A 19,121-nucleotide genomic window follows, 5' to 3' on the forward strand; every position below is an offset into this window, starting at 1 on the left:
AAAAAAAACTAATTTCCATCAAGAAGATGGGAAGGTCTGCATGTGTGTGTATGTGTGTGTATGTGTGTGTATGCGTGCGTAAGACACCTCCTTGTGGTCTTCCATGACAGTAAGGATGGTGTCTATGGTACTGAGGATGCCGAGAGCCATGACAGTCTTGTCCTCATTCTCCTCGTACTCTTCACTCTGAAGGACCCGTGTGAAGATCTCTGCCTGGTGAAAAACAGACGCAGTTGTGTGTCCATCTATCAAAACTAAGTCAAACTTTTCCTGGACTTCCACCTTGAACACGTAGCCCTGCCATCAATGTGAACAAACACATATGCTGACAGGGGTGAGCCCAATATACACACAGCATTTGTGTGTCCTCTGGCACTGTGTGATGAATACGTTTGAGTCCTTTCCACCTTGGAAACTGTAATAAACGAGCTATTTATTTATTTTCTAAAGTGTGTGTTTCTTACCAAGTTATGCGTCATGTCCACGGCAATAGTGGCCATCTCCTGATTGTACTCGCAAATCATCTTCTGAATGACGTTGGTCAGGTCATCGTTCTCCGTCTCTTTGACAACGTGCAGCAGCTCCTGCATCACTGGACGAATGTACGGCTTGATGTACAGCTTGGCTACACACACACACAGAACAGGGCACATAGTGTAAGAGCGGTGCTGCTTCTTACTTGACAGTCAATGTAAGCATCTCATTTGAGGCTGCTGAAAAAGGTCATAACGGATATTTGAACCGTGGCTGTGCAGAAGCAACTCAGTATAATTCATTGTGTGATTCAACAGCAGCTAATTGAGTACAGGTGGTAAAACTGGAACATTACAGCATTAAAGCCCGGCTGTCGTTTGATGAAAATAAATTTGCTAACGTCAGCTTGGAACTGGAGGTATTAGTGGCCACAACCACTAAAAAAAAAAAAAAAAAAATTATAAAACAAATTGATGGAAAAAATGAAATTTTGTTCGATTCGTGATTGTAATGACATGTTAATGTGATGCACAACATCTAAGGAATCGTCCATCTCTCTTTAAAAGGGGTAGTTGCGTTTTTTACTGAATGTCAAAAATAAGATTAAAATGAATTACATAACAGGATGAACTTTTTTGTTTCGCTCCCCAAACTTCATGGAGATAATTAGATTAAATCAATGAATCTAATTAGAATGAAGACAGTTAAAGGACGATTCATTTTTGGAACAGGAAAGCAAACCCAACAACGTCCTGTTTGCACTTTAACATTCTAAATGTAATGGAGTGAGGGATTATCATTTCCACTTTGACTTGTACACAAAGTGTCTCAAAAACTTTTAAACTTTTTATTTGATATATTATTATTATTAGTTAGTAATAGTATTTTTATTAGAATTGCTTTTATATTGTTGTTGTTAATATACAATCACTGTAAATATTAATAATTTTTTTGAGCTACTTGACTAATTTGAATTTCCCCCCATTGGGGGATGAATAAAGTATTTTTCTATTCCATTTCTTTTCTGTACTGTAAATATCAATTTCCACACGCACTAATCGTCGCCAAATTCCCCAATAACAGAAAAACCTCCTTCAAACATACCTTGCTCCTGGTTGCTGACCAGTGTCTGCAGAGCAATGGCGGCTTCCACTTTCACAGGCATCTCTTTGTCGTCTATCAGATCCTGTTTGACCAACTCCACGGCATTCCGCAGCATAACCTCATGATGGAAACGCAGCGGGCTGAAGCAGTGCAGCACCCAGCAGGACTGCCAGAACACAGCAGACAAGCATGTTTGTACAATTCTCCCACATTGCTCCGAGATCTTTGAAACCACCACCACAACAACTGTCATCTGCTTCCCGTCAGCGAGTATGCAAAAGAGATCATATTGGAGTGTAGCAGAGACACTCATTGCGTGGCTCGTGAGCCACATGCGGCTCCTTAAGCTTTAATTGGTGGCTCGCACTCGCATAGTAGCTTATAACAATATGGTAACAACAACAATACATTTTTTCAAATAATATACAGTGAATACCGCACAGTATTAAGTAGTTTTTGTAGTATTAAAGGCGGGGTAGGGGATCTTTTTCTGGAACATTTTTTTACATATTGCTTGAAATACTCTTCACACCCCCATTGCAACCAATTAATTTAAAGTTTTGACACAAATATGAAAAGTTTTAGTGGCCTCTAGAACGTACAATCTAGGAAAAACAGTATCCAATCATTGTGAACGGACCGTTCACAATGATTGGATTCTGATGCCGTCTATCAAACTGCAATCTGCTCCTCCCTCCCCCTCCCTCCACCTGTGCGCGTACCCTGCTCCGTGAACGAATTACACGTCCAGAAGCTTGGCAGGAAGCTAAACTAGAGCCAGCTTGGCTAGCACCTAGCATTATTAAACGTATAGTTATCATTTACTAAATACTAAATACGGCAACGATCGATGCTTGCTGTCAGAACAGCGCTCATGCACCTTAGTGCTCGTGCGCGTTCATGTACTCTAGAGGCGTGCCTTCGGGAAGAAAGTGAAGAAAAGGGTTGGGACTTTTTACCTGTGTAGTTTCAAAATGCAGCTTCGCTGGACTCAAAATCCAGGATCTCCTACCCTACCTTTAAGTATTTTTATTAAGTATTAATTAAGGCTTAATGGTGTTTCCTAAAGGGGGCTCTGTTAAACCTGGCAACGCAGCCCGCTTAAACCACCGTAACACTTGACCGCAGTGCACGCTAGCTCCTTTAGCCAGCGCGAGATGCTGGCACAATGGATCGGTTTTTAATTAAAAAAGGGCAAAAACCAGCACAAAAACCAAACGAAAAGCAGCATGAAGACGCCAGAGAGGGGACGAGCAGGCAAACGTCGGGTGTACTGCGAGATGCAGGCACAATGGATCTGTTTTTAATTAAAAAAAAAAGGGCAAAAACCATGCTCATCCTGAATGTCTCACTATGATTACAACAACAAACTACAAATACAACATGAAGAAAGTCAAGGACATGCATGCCAGCTTCCGCTCAGCCCAGTATTAAGGTATATATGGTCTTAATTGAAAATGTATTGGCTGTGTTGTTTCTTTTTTTGTGGGATGTTTTATATGTAGAAATGCATATTTGCAAAAGGGGACTTTAGTATGTTGTCGTAAAAAGTGGCTCTTCCCTTGATTTTGCTCTGCCAATGTGGCTCTTGTGAAAAAAATAGTGAGTATCACTGGAGTATAGGATAAGTGTAGGAGAGATCATAACAGCTGAGCATTAGCACTGTGTGCAAGACTTTCAAACAACTTCATTGAACAAGCACGGTGATGATTCTCTCTGCAGTATGCGGCATTTCTACATCACCGCAAAGTATTGGATCGCCAGTGACCTGGGAGTTAAGAGGAAAAGGTGTAAAGAAAAAAAGCTAGCAAGCATGCCCCAGCATAACAGCACGAGAGATGTGCGGTGGTCAGGGATTAAAAAGATCACAGGCTTTCAGGTGAAAGAGGATCAGACTGAAGGAAGCCTGGATGGAACCAATGACATGAACCTGCTTTTCAATAGGTTCAGCTCAGATCAACGCTGAACAGCTACAAGGAATTCTACAGCACCTCAAAGTGCTGTGAAAGACACTCTGCCTTGCTCCGGTACCCAACAAAATGTCATGCATCTGCCCTCTATGATTACAGACCAATTGCCCGAACATTCTATACGATCACAGTCCTGGAGAGACTGTTGTTGGCTAACCTCAGTAAGCAAGTGAACGCCTTTCAGGTTCCACAATGAGGATCGGGTTTTAGGATTTCTTCCGAGTTTTTAATACAATAAACCTGTATTGTATATTCCCAATCACCTTGTGGCACGGTGTGGGAACAATCACCTCATCCTGAATGCACACTAAAGAGATGATTGTGGATTTAAGGAGGACCAGGAATAAGCCCAAGATTTTTCTTCATCCTGGGTGAAAAGATGGAGGTGGTTGAGGAATACAGATACCTGGGTGTTCACCTGGACAGCACACTGGACTGTCTTCAAGAGAGGACATAGGTAGAGATCTACCTCAAGATCTGGTTTTGTGAAAAGAGTGGTGACACCTTCTCATAGTGCAGGCCTATGTCCAGATTTGATCAATATTTAAAATGCTTTTTGGGAGAAGTGGAGACAACTTGGACTTGGATCCTTAATACGTACATACAAGAGTCAAGTCAATAAATTACAGTAAAGGACCTCATAAAAGCTATTCTTTCATCTTTCTAGTTTCTTCCGAGCCTGAAAAATGACACGTCTCAAACAGACTTGTGTTTTCCAGGATTTTAGAAAGTTTCTTGAAAACATCCTAGATCTGAATGGGTTAAACGACCTGAAAATATGCCCTGTAGGTCTGTAAACAAGACAGTTTGGGTATAAATGCAGGAACACGGTTAAAGAAATACATATAAGACAGTCAAAGTAAAAATATCTCAACTGCAAGTACAGCAAAACTGAAACGGCAAAAAAAAAAAAAGAATATATCCATTTTCTGAGCTGCTCAAATCAGGCGTCTGTGAGGACCATTTCAGAAGCTCCAGCTTGTATTTCTTTATTTCTTTTAAGTAATTCATGATAGACTTGATGAATTTTGTTAAGTATCTGCCTCGTGTCTTAATTTCCCTTTAGCTGCCATTTCTTAAAAGGACAGTGGAAGCTTTTATAACCTTCCACTGCAGTGCAGGCAACTCTTACCTTCATGTCAGATCTTCTGTCTGTAGTTTAAAGTACCCCATGGTTAATGAAAGGTGAAAACAAGAATCAAAAGGATTCATCAGCTCTGGAATAACTGCCCTGCTTTACAGTCTTAAAATGAATAGGTTAAGAGTCCTGAAACTTCATAGAGAATGGCACTTTAAGTTTTGCCAATGCAATGAGTAAAATAATAAAAATTCTAGCCAGCTCAGGGGTGCCCAAACGTTACTCTGTTCCCTCTCAAAATGAGCGAATAAAGAGAGTAGCCCGGTGAAGGAGCGGTGGGAAGTTGACTCACCCTGGCTCGCAGGTAACCCATGGGAGAGTTCAGCAAAGGGAAGACGTAGTTTTGCAGCATCAGCTCCATTTGCTCCTTGTACATCTGCTTCTGTAGAATGAGATACACAGACACAGCTGTCCAAAATTCCTTAAACACGTTAAAATAACTCGCACAGAGGCCACCTGTGTGTACCTTCAGTAAGAGCTCAGCCAGAGCACCGATGCAGTGCAGCGCTCCATCTTTCCTGCGGGGGTCAGCAGAGGGGTCCATCAGAATCTGGTGGCAGAACTCCATCATTTGAGGAAGGACCTGTCACGCAAAAAGTTCCATTTAGAATCCTGATGCAGAAATTAAACCTTAACGTGCCCCAAGATGCCATGTGCACTTAACATGAGGGTTATAGTTTTAATGTTAAAGATTTGCATTTGATTTAGACTTGATTTAGACCAAAGTAGCTTTTACATGGAAGTAGGAGGATCTCAGGGCAACGTCAAAATAAGAAACGACAGCTGAAATAGCCACTTGAGCTGCTCTGTTAGCAGTGTCAAGAAGTTTCTGACCTCTTTTCTCTTGCGGGCAGCTTTACACAGAAGGCTCTGAGCAGCGGTCGCTGGAAGGGCGTGGTCATCATAGAGATCTGCAACAGAGACATAGACGCTCACACTCAAAGATAGAACAGGACCAAACTAAATATCCCAAAATATGACCCCATTTTTCCTCCACTACTCAGTACCGCAGAGCTGCAAGTTCAAGAACAAAAGCCCGCTCAACTTCTGTAAGATTGCCTGTTTTCATTGGATGTGGCAGTCTTGAAACTGACCTTCATTCAAGCTAACTACAAATGGCTACCATGATTCATCTGCCAGCTGTAATGCTTGACGGCAGCTATATCAATAAAGGTTAGATTTTAAAAAGTGGCATATCACACCAGGATGTTTGAACACTCACTGAACTTCATGCGGATGTATTCATAAGGATCCTCTAGCCACAGCCTCTCATCTTCATCTTTGTAGCACATCAGAGGGAAGATGACCTCTTGGCATATGGTCTGTAAGAGACAAAAGTCTTCAGAAACTCTAGTGGACTAATAAGGGTTCAGGAAATGTTCACGACTTTACAACAGCAACAAAGAGATAGTGGAAACTTTCAATCCATCTAATAGTTGGACTTAAGAAAAGATAACAAATCCGATCAATCTGGTTTAAGGAAATGTATGCAAGGATGTAAAATGGCCGCCGAAGAGAAAGCTTAACACCAATTCATACCCCTGCTGAAGTGGAAGAACATTCTGAATGTTCACAAACATTTTCAGGAACAATGTTCTAGTAGTGGAAATTTCTAAATCCGCAACTAGGGTTTAGGGTGCGACGAAAGTCCAAATTGGCTGCTTCTATTCATCAAATTGCTCTGCAGGTGGTGCTTTGTTGATATGATTGATTGAAGTTTACTCCAAGACAGAGAGCATCATCCATTTACCTACTGCATATTTTTTCCAAGAGCCTGATCTTTACTAAATGATTTCCATAGAGGACTTTTCAGATGCTTCAGTGTACAAAAAACAAACAAACAAACAAAAAACATCTGCTGCATATCATTAGTCCTTACCTGCATATGCGGCTTCATCTGTTTCCAGGTCAGTGAGTGCGACAGGCCCTGGTTGAGGTAGTTGAGGCACTGTTGCAGGACTCGAGGAGTGACATACACCTTCTGTCTGTGCTGGTCCACCACCTTCAGCAGGACCTGGATGGACAACGATCAAAGATGTAAAGCATTACTTAACATGGAACACCATGTCATAGACAGAAGACTTAAGTGGTTTTCCCCAACAGGGGGTTGACTCGTTGTCATTTTCTGTTGTTTCTTTCCTTCTTTTTTCTCCTGGTTTGTTCCGATTCTGTGTTCTTCTTTTCCATTTGAGGCAAGGACTCATCTCCAACCCAGAGGGAGCTTTGGAGGGCCTGACTTTTATCCCAGCTACTTCACAATTGGCTGCGAACCACTCTAATGCGCAGTGAGGGCTTGAAAAAAGAGTCGGAGTGCAACCTTTCAAACCAGACACCCTGACTACTTCATTCACAACACAAATGGGATTGATGACATGGGGCAGCCTTGCTTGACTGTACAAAGGATGCAGACACAGCTCTTGCTTTGGGTATACAAGAACCAAGTAGCCTGCAAAAGAGACTCTGTGGCCCTGTACTCCTGAAGCAGCCCCCACAGAATCCCTCAGGTAACACAGTCATGAGACTTCTCCATTCAGCATGTTGATTAGATGGTCAAAGCTAAAGAGGAGGGTGAAGATCTGGTCAATTTTCCAGAACCTTGGCAAAAAAACTAATTTGAGGTTCGAAAACCGCCTCCTTCCAACACCCTGGGGTAAACTGGATCCCTCTATAGTTGGCACTCACTCTCTAGTCCCCCTTCCTAATAATGGGGACCACTGACCCGGTCAGCTGCTCAACAGGTATTGTCCCAGACCTCCATGTGACATTGAAGAGACGTGTCAGCCAAGGCATTCCCACAATGTCCAGCGGCTTCAGTATCATGGGACGAATCACCGGGAAGCTTTTAAACTACCTCAGCAACCTATGCCTAGGTGATGGGCTAGTCTTTCCCAGTGTCCTCAGACTTTGCCTTTGGAAACGCTGACTGGACTACGGAGCTTGACACAGCCTGACGATATCACAAGTTCGGGCCAGCAGTTCCGCATTCAGACTAAGCACATCTTGGAAAGGGCCCCGTTTTCCCTTTCTGAGCTGTGGACATATTTGCCAGAATTTCCTTGTGACCAACCGAAAGTCATTTTCCATGGTCTCACCAAGCCCACGTTTTGGCTTCTACAGCCACTGACGCTGTGGCCCTCTTGGCCTTTTGGTTATCCTTAATCGTTTCAGTTAACCTCCAAGACAACCAAGCCTGAAAATCCTCCTTCTTCAGCTTGATGGCTTCCTTCACTGTTGGTGTCCACCAGCGGGACTTCTGGTTCTGCCATGACAAGCACCAATGACCTTCTGACCACAACTCCTGTAACCTGCATCTACAATAGAGCTCTTAACATGGACAGTTCAGATTCCATGGTCTACGGTGGCCTGGTACCAAGTACACTAATGTACCACCTAATGCTCGAACATGGCGTTTTTTGTTTTTTTTTTGTACGGACAGTCAATGAAGTCCAATGACAGAAAATGCTCGGTTCAGATCAGGGAGGCTGTTGCTCCAAATCACGCCTCTCCAGGTTACCTCATCATTGCCCAGTACATTGTGTGCACAGGGTAGATGACTTCATTTATCAATGAATTGGTCAAAAAGATCTTCTATATTTACAGTCCAACACCTCAGACATATCAAACTGATGAATCCTTCATCTTTGTACACTGACACAAGCTTACCTGCTGTAAGCCTACTGCATATGTCTTCAGGAAAAAGTCTGCAAACTCGTAGTACTCCTTTGTCACATTGCCAGGGCTTCCATACCTGTGATGCAGATCATAAACATGAGGATGGCTGCTAATGTTACTCTGTTAACTCTAAATCAGTTTCCTAGCGATGTGAGAGCAGCTGTGGACTTACCTCTCAAAAAGTCTGGTAATGATTCGTAATGCCCACTTCTTACACTTCCACCATGCCAGGTCAGGACGATCATCCTCATCGACCTCCAATGTCTCCTGACAAACACAAATCATGGTTAGTTCTAGGAACTTGTGAAGAACTGAAAAAGTCAGACTTCAATCACATAAATAAAAGCTGGGTAGTGGGAAGATCTTTAATTTATCTTTACGAGCAATTCTTATCAGCAGGGTAAAGTTAATTCAAAGACTGGGCCAGATGTACTGAATAAATTTGAATGAAGTCTATTAACACAGTCTATTAAAACCGCTCTGAGCTGCGTGTCTTACAGCAGGAACGTCTCGATCCATTATAACTCGGAGGATTTCCATCCATTGAGTCATCACTGTGTTGTTGATCAGCTGGAGAGGCAGCGAGTACTGCAAGACAGCAACAAGGTTATCTTCATCATCACCATGACAACATAAACATTCTCATTCCTTTTTTTTTTTTTCCTTCCATCCTTACTAAGAGATTTCCACATGAAACTTACAATGATAATTTGACCATGTTGGACCGAACAAAACTTATAAAAATAAAGTAAAAATAAAGAAAAACCCTTGTTATGGTTTCCCACATCCTAACTAGAGGTCTTGAGATGTCTTGTTTTGTCTGACCAACAACCATAAACCCAAAGATACTCACTTTACCCCCATGCAAGAAAAAGATAAGCTGAGGTACTGGAACCCTCATATATGCATATTTTTATGTGTGCCATTAAAATGTCAACACGTGAGGTGACACAAGTAAATATGATGCACAACCACATCAGCAAAAGTCAACTTCAAGCAGTTCCGACCTTTGCTGCGCATCACTGCCCTGTTCTATTTCACACTTGTTTCCCGTTTGATGCTACTACAACTATCCAACGAAAGCATAATATAAAGTGAAAAACGGTCAGAATTCTTCTTAGGTTGAGCCATTAAGTGTCAAACTCTTGCAACATGAATCTCAATTTCACACACAAATTAGGTTTGGTTTATTCTCACTTGTGATGCATCAAATCCAAACTGAGTTTTCACAAGTTCCAGAATTTATATCCAGAGACAACTGGTAAGTTTGAGTTAAAGGGGACATATAATGTAAAAATATATATTTTTTTTTTTTCGCTGTTCTTGAAAACATTTTTGGGTGTCTGAGGTCACCAGTAAATTAAAAATAGATTAAAAAAAAAAAAAAAAACTCTGCTAACCCTAGACCTCTGAACTCCGTCTGTTCGCATCCAACCTGCTCGAGGTTGTCAGCTGTACTGAGAAGCATGTTTCTATCATCTACAACCAGCCTCAAAGGACATAAGAGTCCAGTGGATAAACTTTATTTAAGGGTAATGTTCCAACAACAATTAGACAATCTGCAACCTCTAGAGCTGTACAACTGCCCTTCTGAACTGTACAAGAAATGGGAAGCGAAGAAGAAGTTGTGGAAGTCTGCATTTTGGAACAGTTTTAAGGTCAGAGTGTGGGCATGGGAAAATGAACCGGAATCAGCGCAGAAAGCAGCCCAGCTGGTGGAGACCTTTTCTAGGTGCCAGAGGCACCCAAAAACAACCATTATGAAGTTTAACATTAGAATACAGCAGCAAAAGGTAGTTCTGAAGGAAAGCCCCAGTGAGAGTAAATGGGAATTCAGCATTGGCCTTGATGGAATACAGGTAGTATCCAAACCTTGGTTCATCCATCAGTTGTGAAGGAGGGGAGTAAGACAGAGAGGGTGGGCTGTCAATAACTTGTGTCCATGGAGATATACATTGGTATCCCACAGCTGAGGTGTAGGTGGGGGGCCATACTGACTTACTGGGCTTGTTAGCCATTTAGCTAAGCAAGTTATTCTGGAGCACAACAGGGAAGGAGAGGAAAAGTAGAAGGCAGAGAAAACAAGAACAGAAAGTACTTTGCAGAAATGATGTCAGAAATAAATGGGGAGCAGAGTGGCTCACCAGGTCCAGGGTGTACATTTCAGCAGCAAGATGATTCTTTTCGAGGCAGATTGCATGGAAATCCCTTACATGTTCTTGAGGGTGTGCTGCCGTATCATAAAACTAGAGGTTCTGGCTTGTCTAAACTGGTAGTGGCACAAAATTTGAGACAAAAGGTCCTAGAGCTTAGACACGGTATGACTTGGAATGGTCATTTGGTTTTACTGGCCTGGGTTGAAAAAGGGAGTGCAAGACTTTTTGTCAGATTGTGTCAGATTTCAGGGGATAAAGGAATCCGTAAGTTTGATGTTCCCTTCATCCATATTGCCATGGATACCTCCTAGACAGATAGTGTAAGATTTTCTAGAATGGGCATCCATTTCAGAAATTTTGACAGATTTTGACAGGGCAGCAATTTCTTGTCAAACATCCTTAGGCAGGTGTATAGAATGCTGGGGAATGGAAGTAAACGGATCACCACCCATCATCAGCAGACCGATGACATGGTCGAACATTTCAGTCGCACTTTGAGGAATATGCTGATGAAGTTTGTTTCAGCAAATGTCAAAAACTGGCATAGGTAGCTTCCCTATGTCATGTTTACCATGAAGTTCCGCAGGCTGAAACTGGGTTTTTACCGTTAGAACTGGCCGTTTGACTGGAAAGTTTGAGGTCCACAGAATGTCCTCAGAGAATCTTGGGTGGGTAATAAGGAGGAGCCAGTGTGTCCTTTCCTTTGTGTTAAAGAGGAAGGAGAAAATGCATCAGACTGCGAAGCTGGAGAAAAACCTAGAGAAAGGGCAGCACAATCAAAAAGCCTGGTATGATCAATCGACAACACAGAGGTCTTTTGAGCCTGGTCATCAAGTTCTTCTCATTTTCCCTACTACTGAGAAGTTGCTGGCAAAGTTCCAAGATCCATAGGTGGTGACAAGAAAACCGGGAACCACTACTTATGAAATAGAGATGCCAGAGAGAAAAAAAATCCTTAAAAAGCTTAAAAACCCCAGGATGAACCAGCAATGCCGCAGATGTTAATGCAGTGAATGGAGGTCGATGATATTGTGGGGGTTTATCAAACCTCATCGCTATTGTAATCCCTGATCACTCTCAAATGTCTTCAGCTCAGCAGGTAGAGCTCCAATCCATCACTCCCAATGATCTGTTTAAAGAGAAGCCAGGTAGCACAAATCTTGTCAGCCGTGACCATGGACTTCAGCTCTGCATTTAATACCATCATACCAAGCAGACTGGTCACAAAACCTCTGAACCTGGGACTTTCGCAACACATCTGTTACTGGATTTGAGACTTCCACTCTCACGAGAGTAAGAGTAAGACCCAATATCTCCTCAGCCCTCTTTATACTCTACATCCACGACTGCAACCCCACCCACCTGAGCAATGCTATCATTAAGTTTGTGCACGACACAACCGTGGTGGGCCTCATCACAGGCAAAGAGACAAAGAGGAGGTCCAGCACTTGTCTGTATCGTGTGAAGAGAATAATCTGATCCATTACTCCTCAAAAACCCCAGAACTGATACACAGACTTTAGGAAAATTGAACCGGACATTCAGCCACTCAGCATTAAGGGGGACTTTGTAGAGATGGTCTCAGACTTTAGCTTCCTGGGTACCCACATCAAGGAGGACCTGATCTGTACTGCAAACACCACTGCGCTCCTGAAAAAGGCTAATCAGAGGGTGAACCTTTTGAGGATCCTCAGGAAGAACAATTTTGCCGGGATGTTGGCGTCGTCCTACCGTTGCTCCGTCGAGTCGGTGCAGCGCTATGGCATCGTGCTGTGGTTCTCTGCACTGCTGCAGAGAGGAAAGCGCTTCAGAGGGTCATTTACAGTGCTCAGAAACTCACTGGTGCCCCATTTTCTCCCTTGAGGACATTTACAAAGCACACAGCCTCAGGTGAGCCCAAAGCATCCTCAGAGACTCTTCCCACCCTGGTCACCATGTGCTTAAACTGTTGCCCTCAGGGAGACACTTAACAACCACAAAAGCGCACACTGCACAAACCTGATTACTTAAACATTCAAGTGTGCAATACATCTCTTAGCTGGTGAAATAGCTGGCCGTGCAATATTTAACTCTGCTGAGCCTCTTTTGCTGTTAGTTATTATGTGATGTTTGGCTTTTTATTGCTTAACTTTCTCTTAAAGCACCAAATGTGAGTTCTACCTCAATTTTCTTGTACTTGTAAAATGACAATAAAGATATTCTGATGGCATCAATCTGAAAGATTCGATTCCTAAAGGGAAGAAGGTGCATCGATTACCTGAAAGGTTAGCTCCAGTATCAAAAGATGAGATTCGGGCAATGATTGACCAGGGTGTTATTAAGCCCTCTACAAGGGAACGGAGTAAATCTGCACTACCTGTGGTAAAGAAAGACGGCAGCATTCCATTTTGACCTCAGAATGTTCAGTCAGTTTTTGATGCATACCCCATGCCGAGACTTGAGAACCGTATTGAGAGAGTGGGCCAGGCAAGTACATCATCACTCTTGACTTGTGCAAGGGCAACTGGCAGGTACCCGTAATGGAAGCTGTCAAGCCTCTAACAGCTTTTTACACTCCTCACGGCCTCTGGTAATTAACAAAGATTGTTTTTGGACTGGAGTGGGCACCGGCAACCATTCAGCAGTTGATGGATAAACTTTCGGCTGGCACAGAGTCTTTTGCAGCTGCTCATCTGAAAAATATTGAAATTAACATCAACTCCTGGACTGACCATCTCATTCATTTGAAGGGAATTTCTAATTTCTAATTTCTAAGAGGATTTAATGTGTTGACCTGACCATTATCCAAAGAAATGTTCCTTATTCCAAAAAGAAACCAGTAAAAGAAACCCGGAAACCACGAGGTGTCATCCATCTACAGAAGCACAAGATGGAAGAGATCAAAGTCATTGAGAGACCAATCACCAAAACTCAAATAAAGTCCTTTCTAAGTTGAGTTGGCTGGTAAAGAGGATTCATTTGTGACTTTTCAACAAGAGCTGCCCCTTTGACAAACTTGACACGGAAGTCCCAAGGCAAGTTTGTATGGGGAGAGAAACGAATGGAAGCATTCCTGGACTTGAGGGCAGCTCTCTGGCATGATCCAGTTCTTCAAAGCCCAAACTTCAACCTGGGCTTTACAGCCCAAACAGATGGGCAGCAGGACTGGAGCTGTGTTACTGCAAGGGGTGGGAGGAGACAAGAGGCCAGTGGCGTATATAAGCAGAAAACCTTTTCAGAGGGAGATGTGCCATTCTGCTGACCTCACCAGAAGGGTGGGGGCTTACTCACTCTGCCCCTCCAACAGGCTGGTGTCAGGCGAGGTGAGGGAGGGCCACTGTGCTTAAAACAACAGATATCTCGCACGTTTCAATAAGACCTCAGGAAATAGTGTCAACTCGTTAAAACGGGCATATTATGTCACCTTTAAAGCAAATTGATTAGCTGTTCAGTTGGTGGGGATTTATTTATTTTTTTAACTGGTGTGAAAGCTGACACTTGAACCCCAACATGGACCAAACAATTTTTCACGATCCTATTGGGTGTTTTGTGGTGTGAAAGCAAACGGATTACGTTTCAGTATGAACTTAAGGACTAACCGACAGTTACAGCTGCCGTTCTTTAACTCTTCTGGAAGTAGACTTATAACCTGTGTCCATAAGTTACACTGCAAAATCAAGACATCCACATTCTCAAATATGGTGCGGACAGGTTTTGGTGTGAATGTTCCCCCTGGGTTAAATCAAACAGTTCTCATGCAAACAAAGCAGCCCCTACATCTGGGTCCTGCTGTGACTGTCCCTTGGATTATGTTCAAACACACACACACACACCTGTACAAGAGCATGGAAGATCTTGAGGATCTGTTTCTGAATGAGGACAGAGAAGATGGTGGCATCAGTCATCAGCTGGCTGATGAGCTGCTGAATCCTCGGCAAGAAAATCTGCATGGCTGCCAGCAGCGGCTCCCTCTCATCTGCCTTCCTGTATCTAAAGAACACAACAGGGACTGGATTTAAGTTTAGCCTCGATGAAAATTCATGGACGACTTTGCGCCAGTCTGACCATTCATCTGGAAGATTTAAAAGCACAGCTCTTGACTATTGGACCACATTGGTGGGAAGTGCCCTGGACGACCTGTGGTCCCTGGTGTGAGGATTACAGATGCCCTAGATGGATGTTTAGAGTGAGTAAATGGAATGCGGAAACACAAGTGCGTAACTCACTCGTATGTTTTGACCAGCTGGTAGAGAGCCAGCAGGCTGCCGTACCAGCTGCCACTGTTCTGAGACTGCAGATACATGCCAATCTTGTCCACGATGGCGGTCCAGCGGCCCGGGAAGTCATGCTTGATGATGGCTCTCAGACACATAGTCAGCTGGGCGCTACGGACGGGGAAATACAAACGTGGTCATAGACATTCAGGAGCCCACTGGAAAGTTTGAACGGATTTAATTTATGTCAAATGTGGAAAATGACTGCAAGTGTACCGTATGGATTCTGGACAGCGGATGATGCCCTCCACTATGTGCTCTCTGATCTGCTGCCGGTCATTCTCGTGAATGTTGAAGGGAAAGACGATCTCACCCACAGATGGTTCCCTGTCCTGCCAGTACTGACTCACCATGTTCTTCAGGTAGATGGCGGCTAAGCACACAAGTGCGCACACACACAAACATACATGTATTTAAACATCTTCAGAAGGAACCAGTGGGTTTGGAGCTGGAACTGAGTGGCACTGAGGGGAGCTAGTGGGAGATGAACTAACACACCTCTGCTTTCAAACTGTACCAGAAGTATGCTTTAATGGGGTTACGCCTCATGATTCAATTCAATTCAATTCAATTCAATTCATTTTTATTTATATAGCGCCAAATACAACAAATGTCATCTCAAGGCACTTAGATAATAAAGTCCAATTCAAGCCAATTGAAATTCAATCATTTGTAATCATAATTATTCATAAAATAATCCAATTCGTTCATATAGAGCCAATTCAAAAACAATTTCCTAGCTAAGGAAACCAACAGATTGCACTGAAACTTTGTGTTCGGTCCAATCTCCCATCATGATGATGCATAAAAAAAAAGATTTGATAAATAAGCTTTTGCTTTGAATAAGTCATCACTTTGCCCTCTGTCGGACAGACCTCAGATTTTAAGCAGAACCAAAAACCCTCCTAACAAAATTTTAAGAAAGGGACATGAAAGGTATGGCGTGGAATTCACTCAAGAGACTTCATTTTCTGTATTTGTTTTAGAGCAAGATGAAAAAGTCAATAGTATGAGAAACAGTTGAACGTCTTACCTGCCTGGCGGACAGGGAACTCCACCTGCTCAGACACGATAATCTGAAGCAGGGTTGGGGCAAAGTTGATGATTTTGTAAGACTGCAACACACAGGCAGATGGACTGTTTCAACATGTTGTTCAGAGAAAACTGGAACCATTTCAACAAATTGAAATTCAATGTTTTTGGAGGCTCCACCAAATTGAAAGCCGGGCATTTTTTTGGACGGACATACAAAACAAAAGTGGTTTCCAACAAAATGTTGGAAAATCATCAGGGATGACGCAGCCTACAACAATATTATGACATCTGTCAGTACGTCCTGAAACTATTAAACGATAATAACTGAATGAGGACAATGTGATGTGACTTCACATGTATTGCAGCTGCATTTTGTGTCTAATGTTTGACTAAATTAACTGAAGTCTCACTTGTGAGCCTCTGTAATAATCAAACATGATGGGTGCACACGATCCTGTCACAATTTAAAACACACCTGTTACATAGACACTTAAGAATGCTCGTAATGAACACCTTATTACATAGAAGCACCTGTGGTCCATACTCTGGATTGGACTAAATGGACCTATTCTTTCATTTCTACTTTATAGTACATTGTAGAACAACACATATATCCAGAACAAGGATTAATGAAGTACTTGAACCGGTCCATTTGTTTTCTATCAACACAAGTGATGGTTGACAGCACAGGAGGCCGAGAAAAGGACGACGAGGCTCAGCTGTGAACTGGACCCCATTCCAGCTACGGTGCCCTCCATAATGCTTGGGACAGAGTTCTGGAAAAAGGTGTAATGGACAGATGAGACCAATATGAACCTGCATCAGAGTGATGGCAAGAAGAAAATGTGGAGACGAAAGGGAGCTGCCCAAGATCCAAAGCATAGCAGCTCCTCTGTTAAACCATGGTGGTGAGGGGGGTTGTTGCTTTGTCATGTATGGCTGCCCCAGGTACTGGCACACTGATGATGAACCTGCTGATGGCAGCAGCACAATGAACTCTGAGGTGCATAGAAACATCTCATCTGCTCAAGCTCCAGTAAATGCCTCAAAACTCATTGGATGGGGCTTCATCCTGCAACAAGATAAGGATCCCAAACATGCAGCTTAAGGCAACACGAGTGTTTCTCAAAGCTACAAAAGTGGAGCCTTCTTGAATGGCCAAGTCGGTCACCTGATTTAAATCCAATTGAGTGCGTCTTCTATATGCTGAAGAAGACATTTAAAGGGAAAATCCCCGGGAACAAGCAGGAGGCTGCAGGAGAAGCTTGGCAGAGCATCACCAGAGAAGACACTAGGCACGTGGTGATGTCATCAATCGTCAGTGCGCGTAGGGGTCCCTAACATTACTTTGTCCCAAACATTATGGAGGGCACTGTGTCTCATAAAGTTGCTGCTGATGTGGACAAATGGAGAGCAAAGCTGTCATCAAGGCAAACACTGGCGACTACCGAGAGGATTCCAAAATCGTTTAGCTTTATTTGAGAATTATGACTCTCACCATATAAAATATCATTTAACTGTGTGGCCTTTGGATTAGTTCTACTACAAGATATGTGATAATTTGGCTAATATGTACTTGGATCATCATTAAGTCATTCTCAACAGCTTTTCTAAAAAAAAAAACTGAACACGCTAAAGCAAAATAAATATATAAATAACTCCGAGAGGTGAATCATTATCAATTAACAATAGGCAGGTCAGCATAGGCCTCAGGGGCTTATTGCGGGTTGAGCCAATTCTGGTGCAGTAGCTGACTGACTTGGATTTCGCAGTGGTTCATAATAATCATTCTTCGGTCATTACTGACCACTTGGTGCTCAGTCCGGCGACAGTTCTGCATTGTATTGTTCTTAGGAGCTCAGTGTGTTTGTGTATGTGTGTGTGTGTGTGTGGGCAGTTTTAGTCGAACTGCTGCTCTCTGGCGCGATATACGGACAGTCTGACAGAAACTCTTCCAGCGTGTGCTGCGAGCTGTGACCAAAACACGGCCTTCATCCGTCCACAAACACCGGCACCATTCACGGGGCCCCGAACGGTCCAGGATGCAACATTCACTGCAAACAAACAACTTTCAGCGCCTCACCTGATTGAGCTCATTCTCCGCAGCTATCCTCAGGTTAGGGTCGATGGTCCCCTTCAGAGCCTGGATTATACGGTTCGGGTCCATGAGTGTTCGGTTCCACGGTTCCCTTTAAGGTTTTTTAGCGACAGCGTAGGGCTTCTTTTTTTTTTGCACTAATGATGGCTCTGCATTCAATGGCTCGAGCACAGAAAGACTTCCGGGACTTCCGAGTACAACTTCCCATCATTGCGTTCAAAGTAAAAGGCCACGAGCCTGGAGCCGGTTAGACTGGGGTTTTATCGGCGAAACAACATTTAAGTTGAAGGGACGGTCTCTCTTCATTCCGTTGAGTTTGACAGAAACGTTTTTTCCTTTTTTTTTTTTCTCCAAACTCTATTTGTCTTCGTAACGTATACAGAAATGAAGATAAAATCGACCATTTCTCAGATGTCAACACAAGGTAGCTGCGGATACAAAAAACAATAACGAACAGGGGTCAGTTAAAAAGTTCGGGTCTCCGTCCGCCGTCATGTCAAATGCAGACAAAGGAAAGTCTCTCTGTTTTTTTTTGTTGTTGTTGTTATATTCGAGCTCGTCCTTCCATCCGCTGACTTGCGGCTAAACAGGGGCGATTTTAGGATCTGTTCTTTAGGGGTGCCCAGCCCCCAGTGCTCACAGAGGCACATTATTTCTCACTAATTGAGGCGAACTAGTACATTTATAAATTCTGGAGCCGTATTAGTTTTGCTTTGAGTAGTGTTTTCCCCTACAACATTCAATTTTGACCTCTTCATTTCAAAAGACTGTGGCTTGACAGGGATAACAGAGAGCCTGAGACAAATATTGAAGATAACTCAACATTTATTTTGGGAGTAAAGAGTTGACAAATGCTCGAAAATAAATAAAATGGTCACTAAAATAACGCATCCTTGAGCAAAAAAAACAAAAAAAAACACACTTTGTAATCACCCAAGGCTAATAATATCAAGAATGCCTTTTGAAAATAAATAAAACACACAAAAATAAATAAATAAAATAAATAAACAAGGTCTCTTTCTGTGTGGATTAAGAAGGGCCCACTGCCAACCAATCAGAAGAGATGTAGTTGATAAGTGGACTGGTCACAAGCCTCGTTTTGAAGCAGGGTTGCCAGACACACAAGGTTGCCAGATTGGCCAGTCGCACCAAAGTATTGCGCAGGGGCAGAGCAAGTTTTTTGCATAATATAATATTTAAAAAATGTGCTGAGCCAGGGGG

General features: G+C 42.9%; 1 protein-coding gene across 2 annotated transcripts in view; it reads right to left on the bottom strand.

Moving 5' to 3' along the window:
* Positions 1–18,248, bottom strand: part of ipo8 (importin 8) — a 37,246-nt gene extending 18,998 nt beyond the window's left edge. For both annotated transcript variants that reach the window (XM_075472047.1, XM_075472046.1), the window contains exons 1-16: positions 17,886–18,248; positions 15,801–15,882; positions 14,984–15,140; positions 14,720–14,878; positions 14,327–14,483; positions 8,857–8,946; positions 8,531–8,625; positions 8,350–8,434; positions 6,566–6,700; positions 5,909–6,008; positions 5,521–5,597; positions 5,153–5,269; positions 4,979–5,068; positions 1,579–1,744; positions 465–625; positions 88–213 (exon numbers count right to left, since the gene is read on the bottom strand). In XM_075472047.1, coding sequence (XP_075328162.1) covers positions 88–213; positions 465–625; positions 1,579–1,744; positions 4,979–5,068; positions 5,153–5,269; positions 5,521–5,597; positions 5,909–6,008; positions 6,566–6,700; positions 8,350–8,434; positions 8,531–8,625; positions 8,857–8,946; positions 14,327–14,483; positions 14,720–14,878; positions 14,984–15,140; positions 15,801–15,882; positions 17,886–17,969 — 1,881 coding nt within the window. In that variant the 5' untranslated portion in view covers positions 17,970–18,248. The remainder of the gene's footprint in view (positions 1–87; positions 214–464; positions 626–1,578; positions 1,745–4,978; positions 5,069–5,152; positions 5,270–5,520; positions 5,598–5,908; positions 6,009–6,565; positions 6,701–8,349; positions 8,435–8,530; positions 8,626–8,856; positions 8,947–14,326; positions 14,484–14,719; positions 14,879–14,983; positions 15,141–15,800; positions 15,883–17,885) is intronic.
* Between the last annotated feature and the right edge of the window lie 873 nt (positions 18,249–19,121).

Source organism: Odontesthes bonariensis, chromosome 8 (assembly GCF_027942865.1).
Source record: "Odontesthes bonariensis isolate fOdoBon6 chromosome 8, fOdoBon6.hap1, whole genome shotgun sequence".
Classification (NCBI taxonomy): Eukaryota; Metazoa; Chordata; class Actinopteri; order Atheriniformes; family Atherinopsidae; genus Odontesthes; species Odontesthes bonariensis.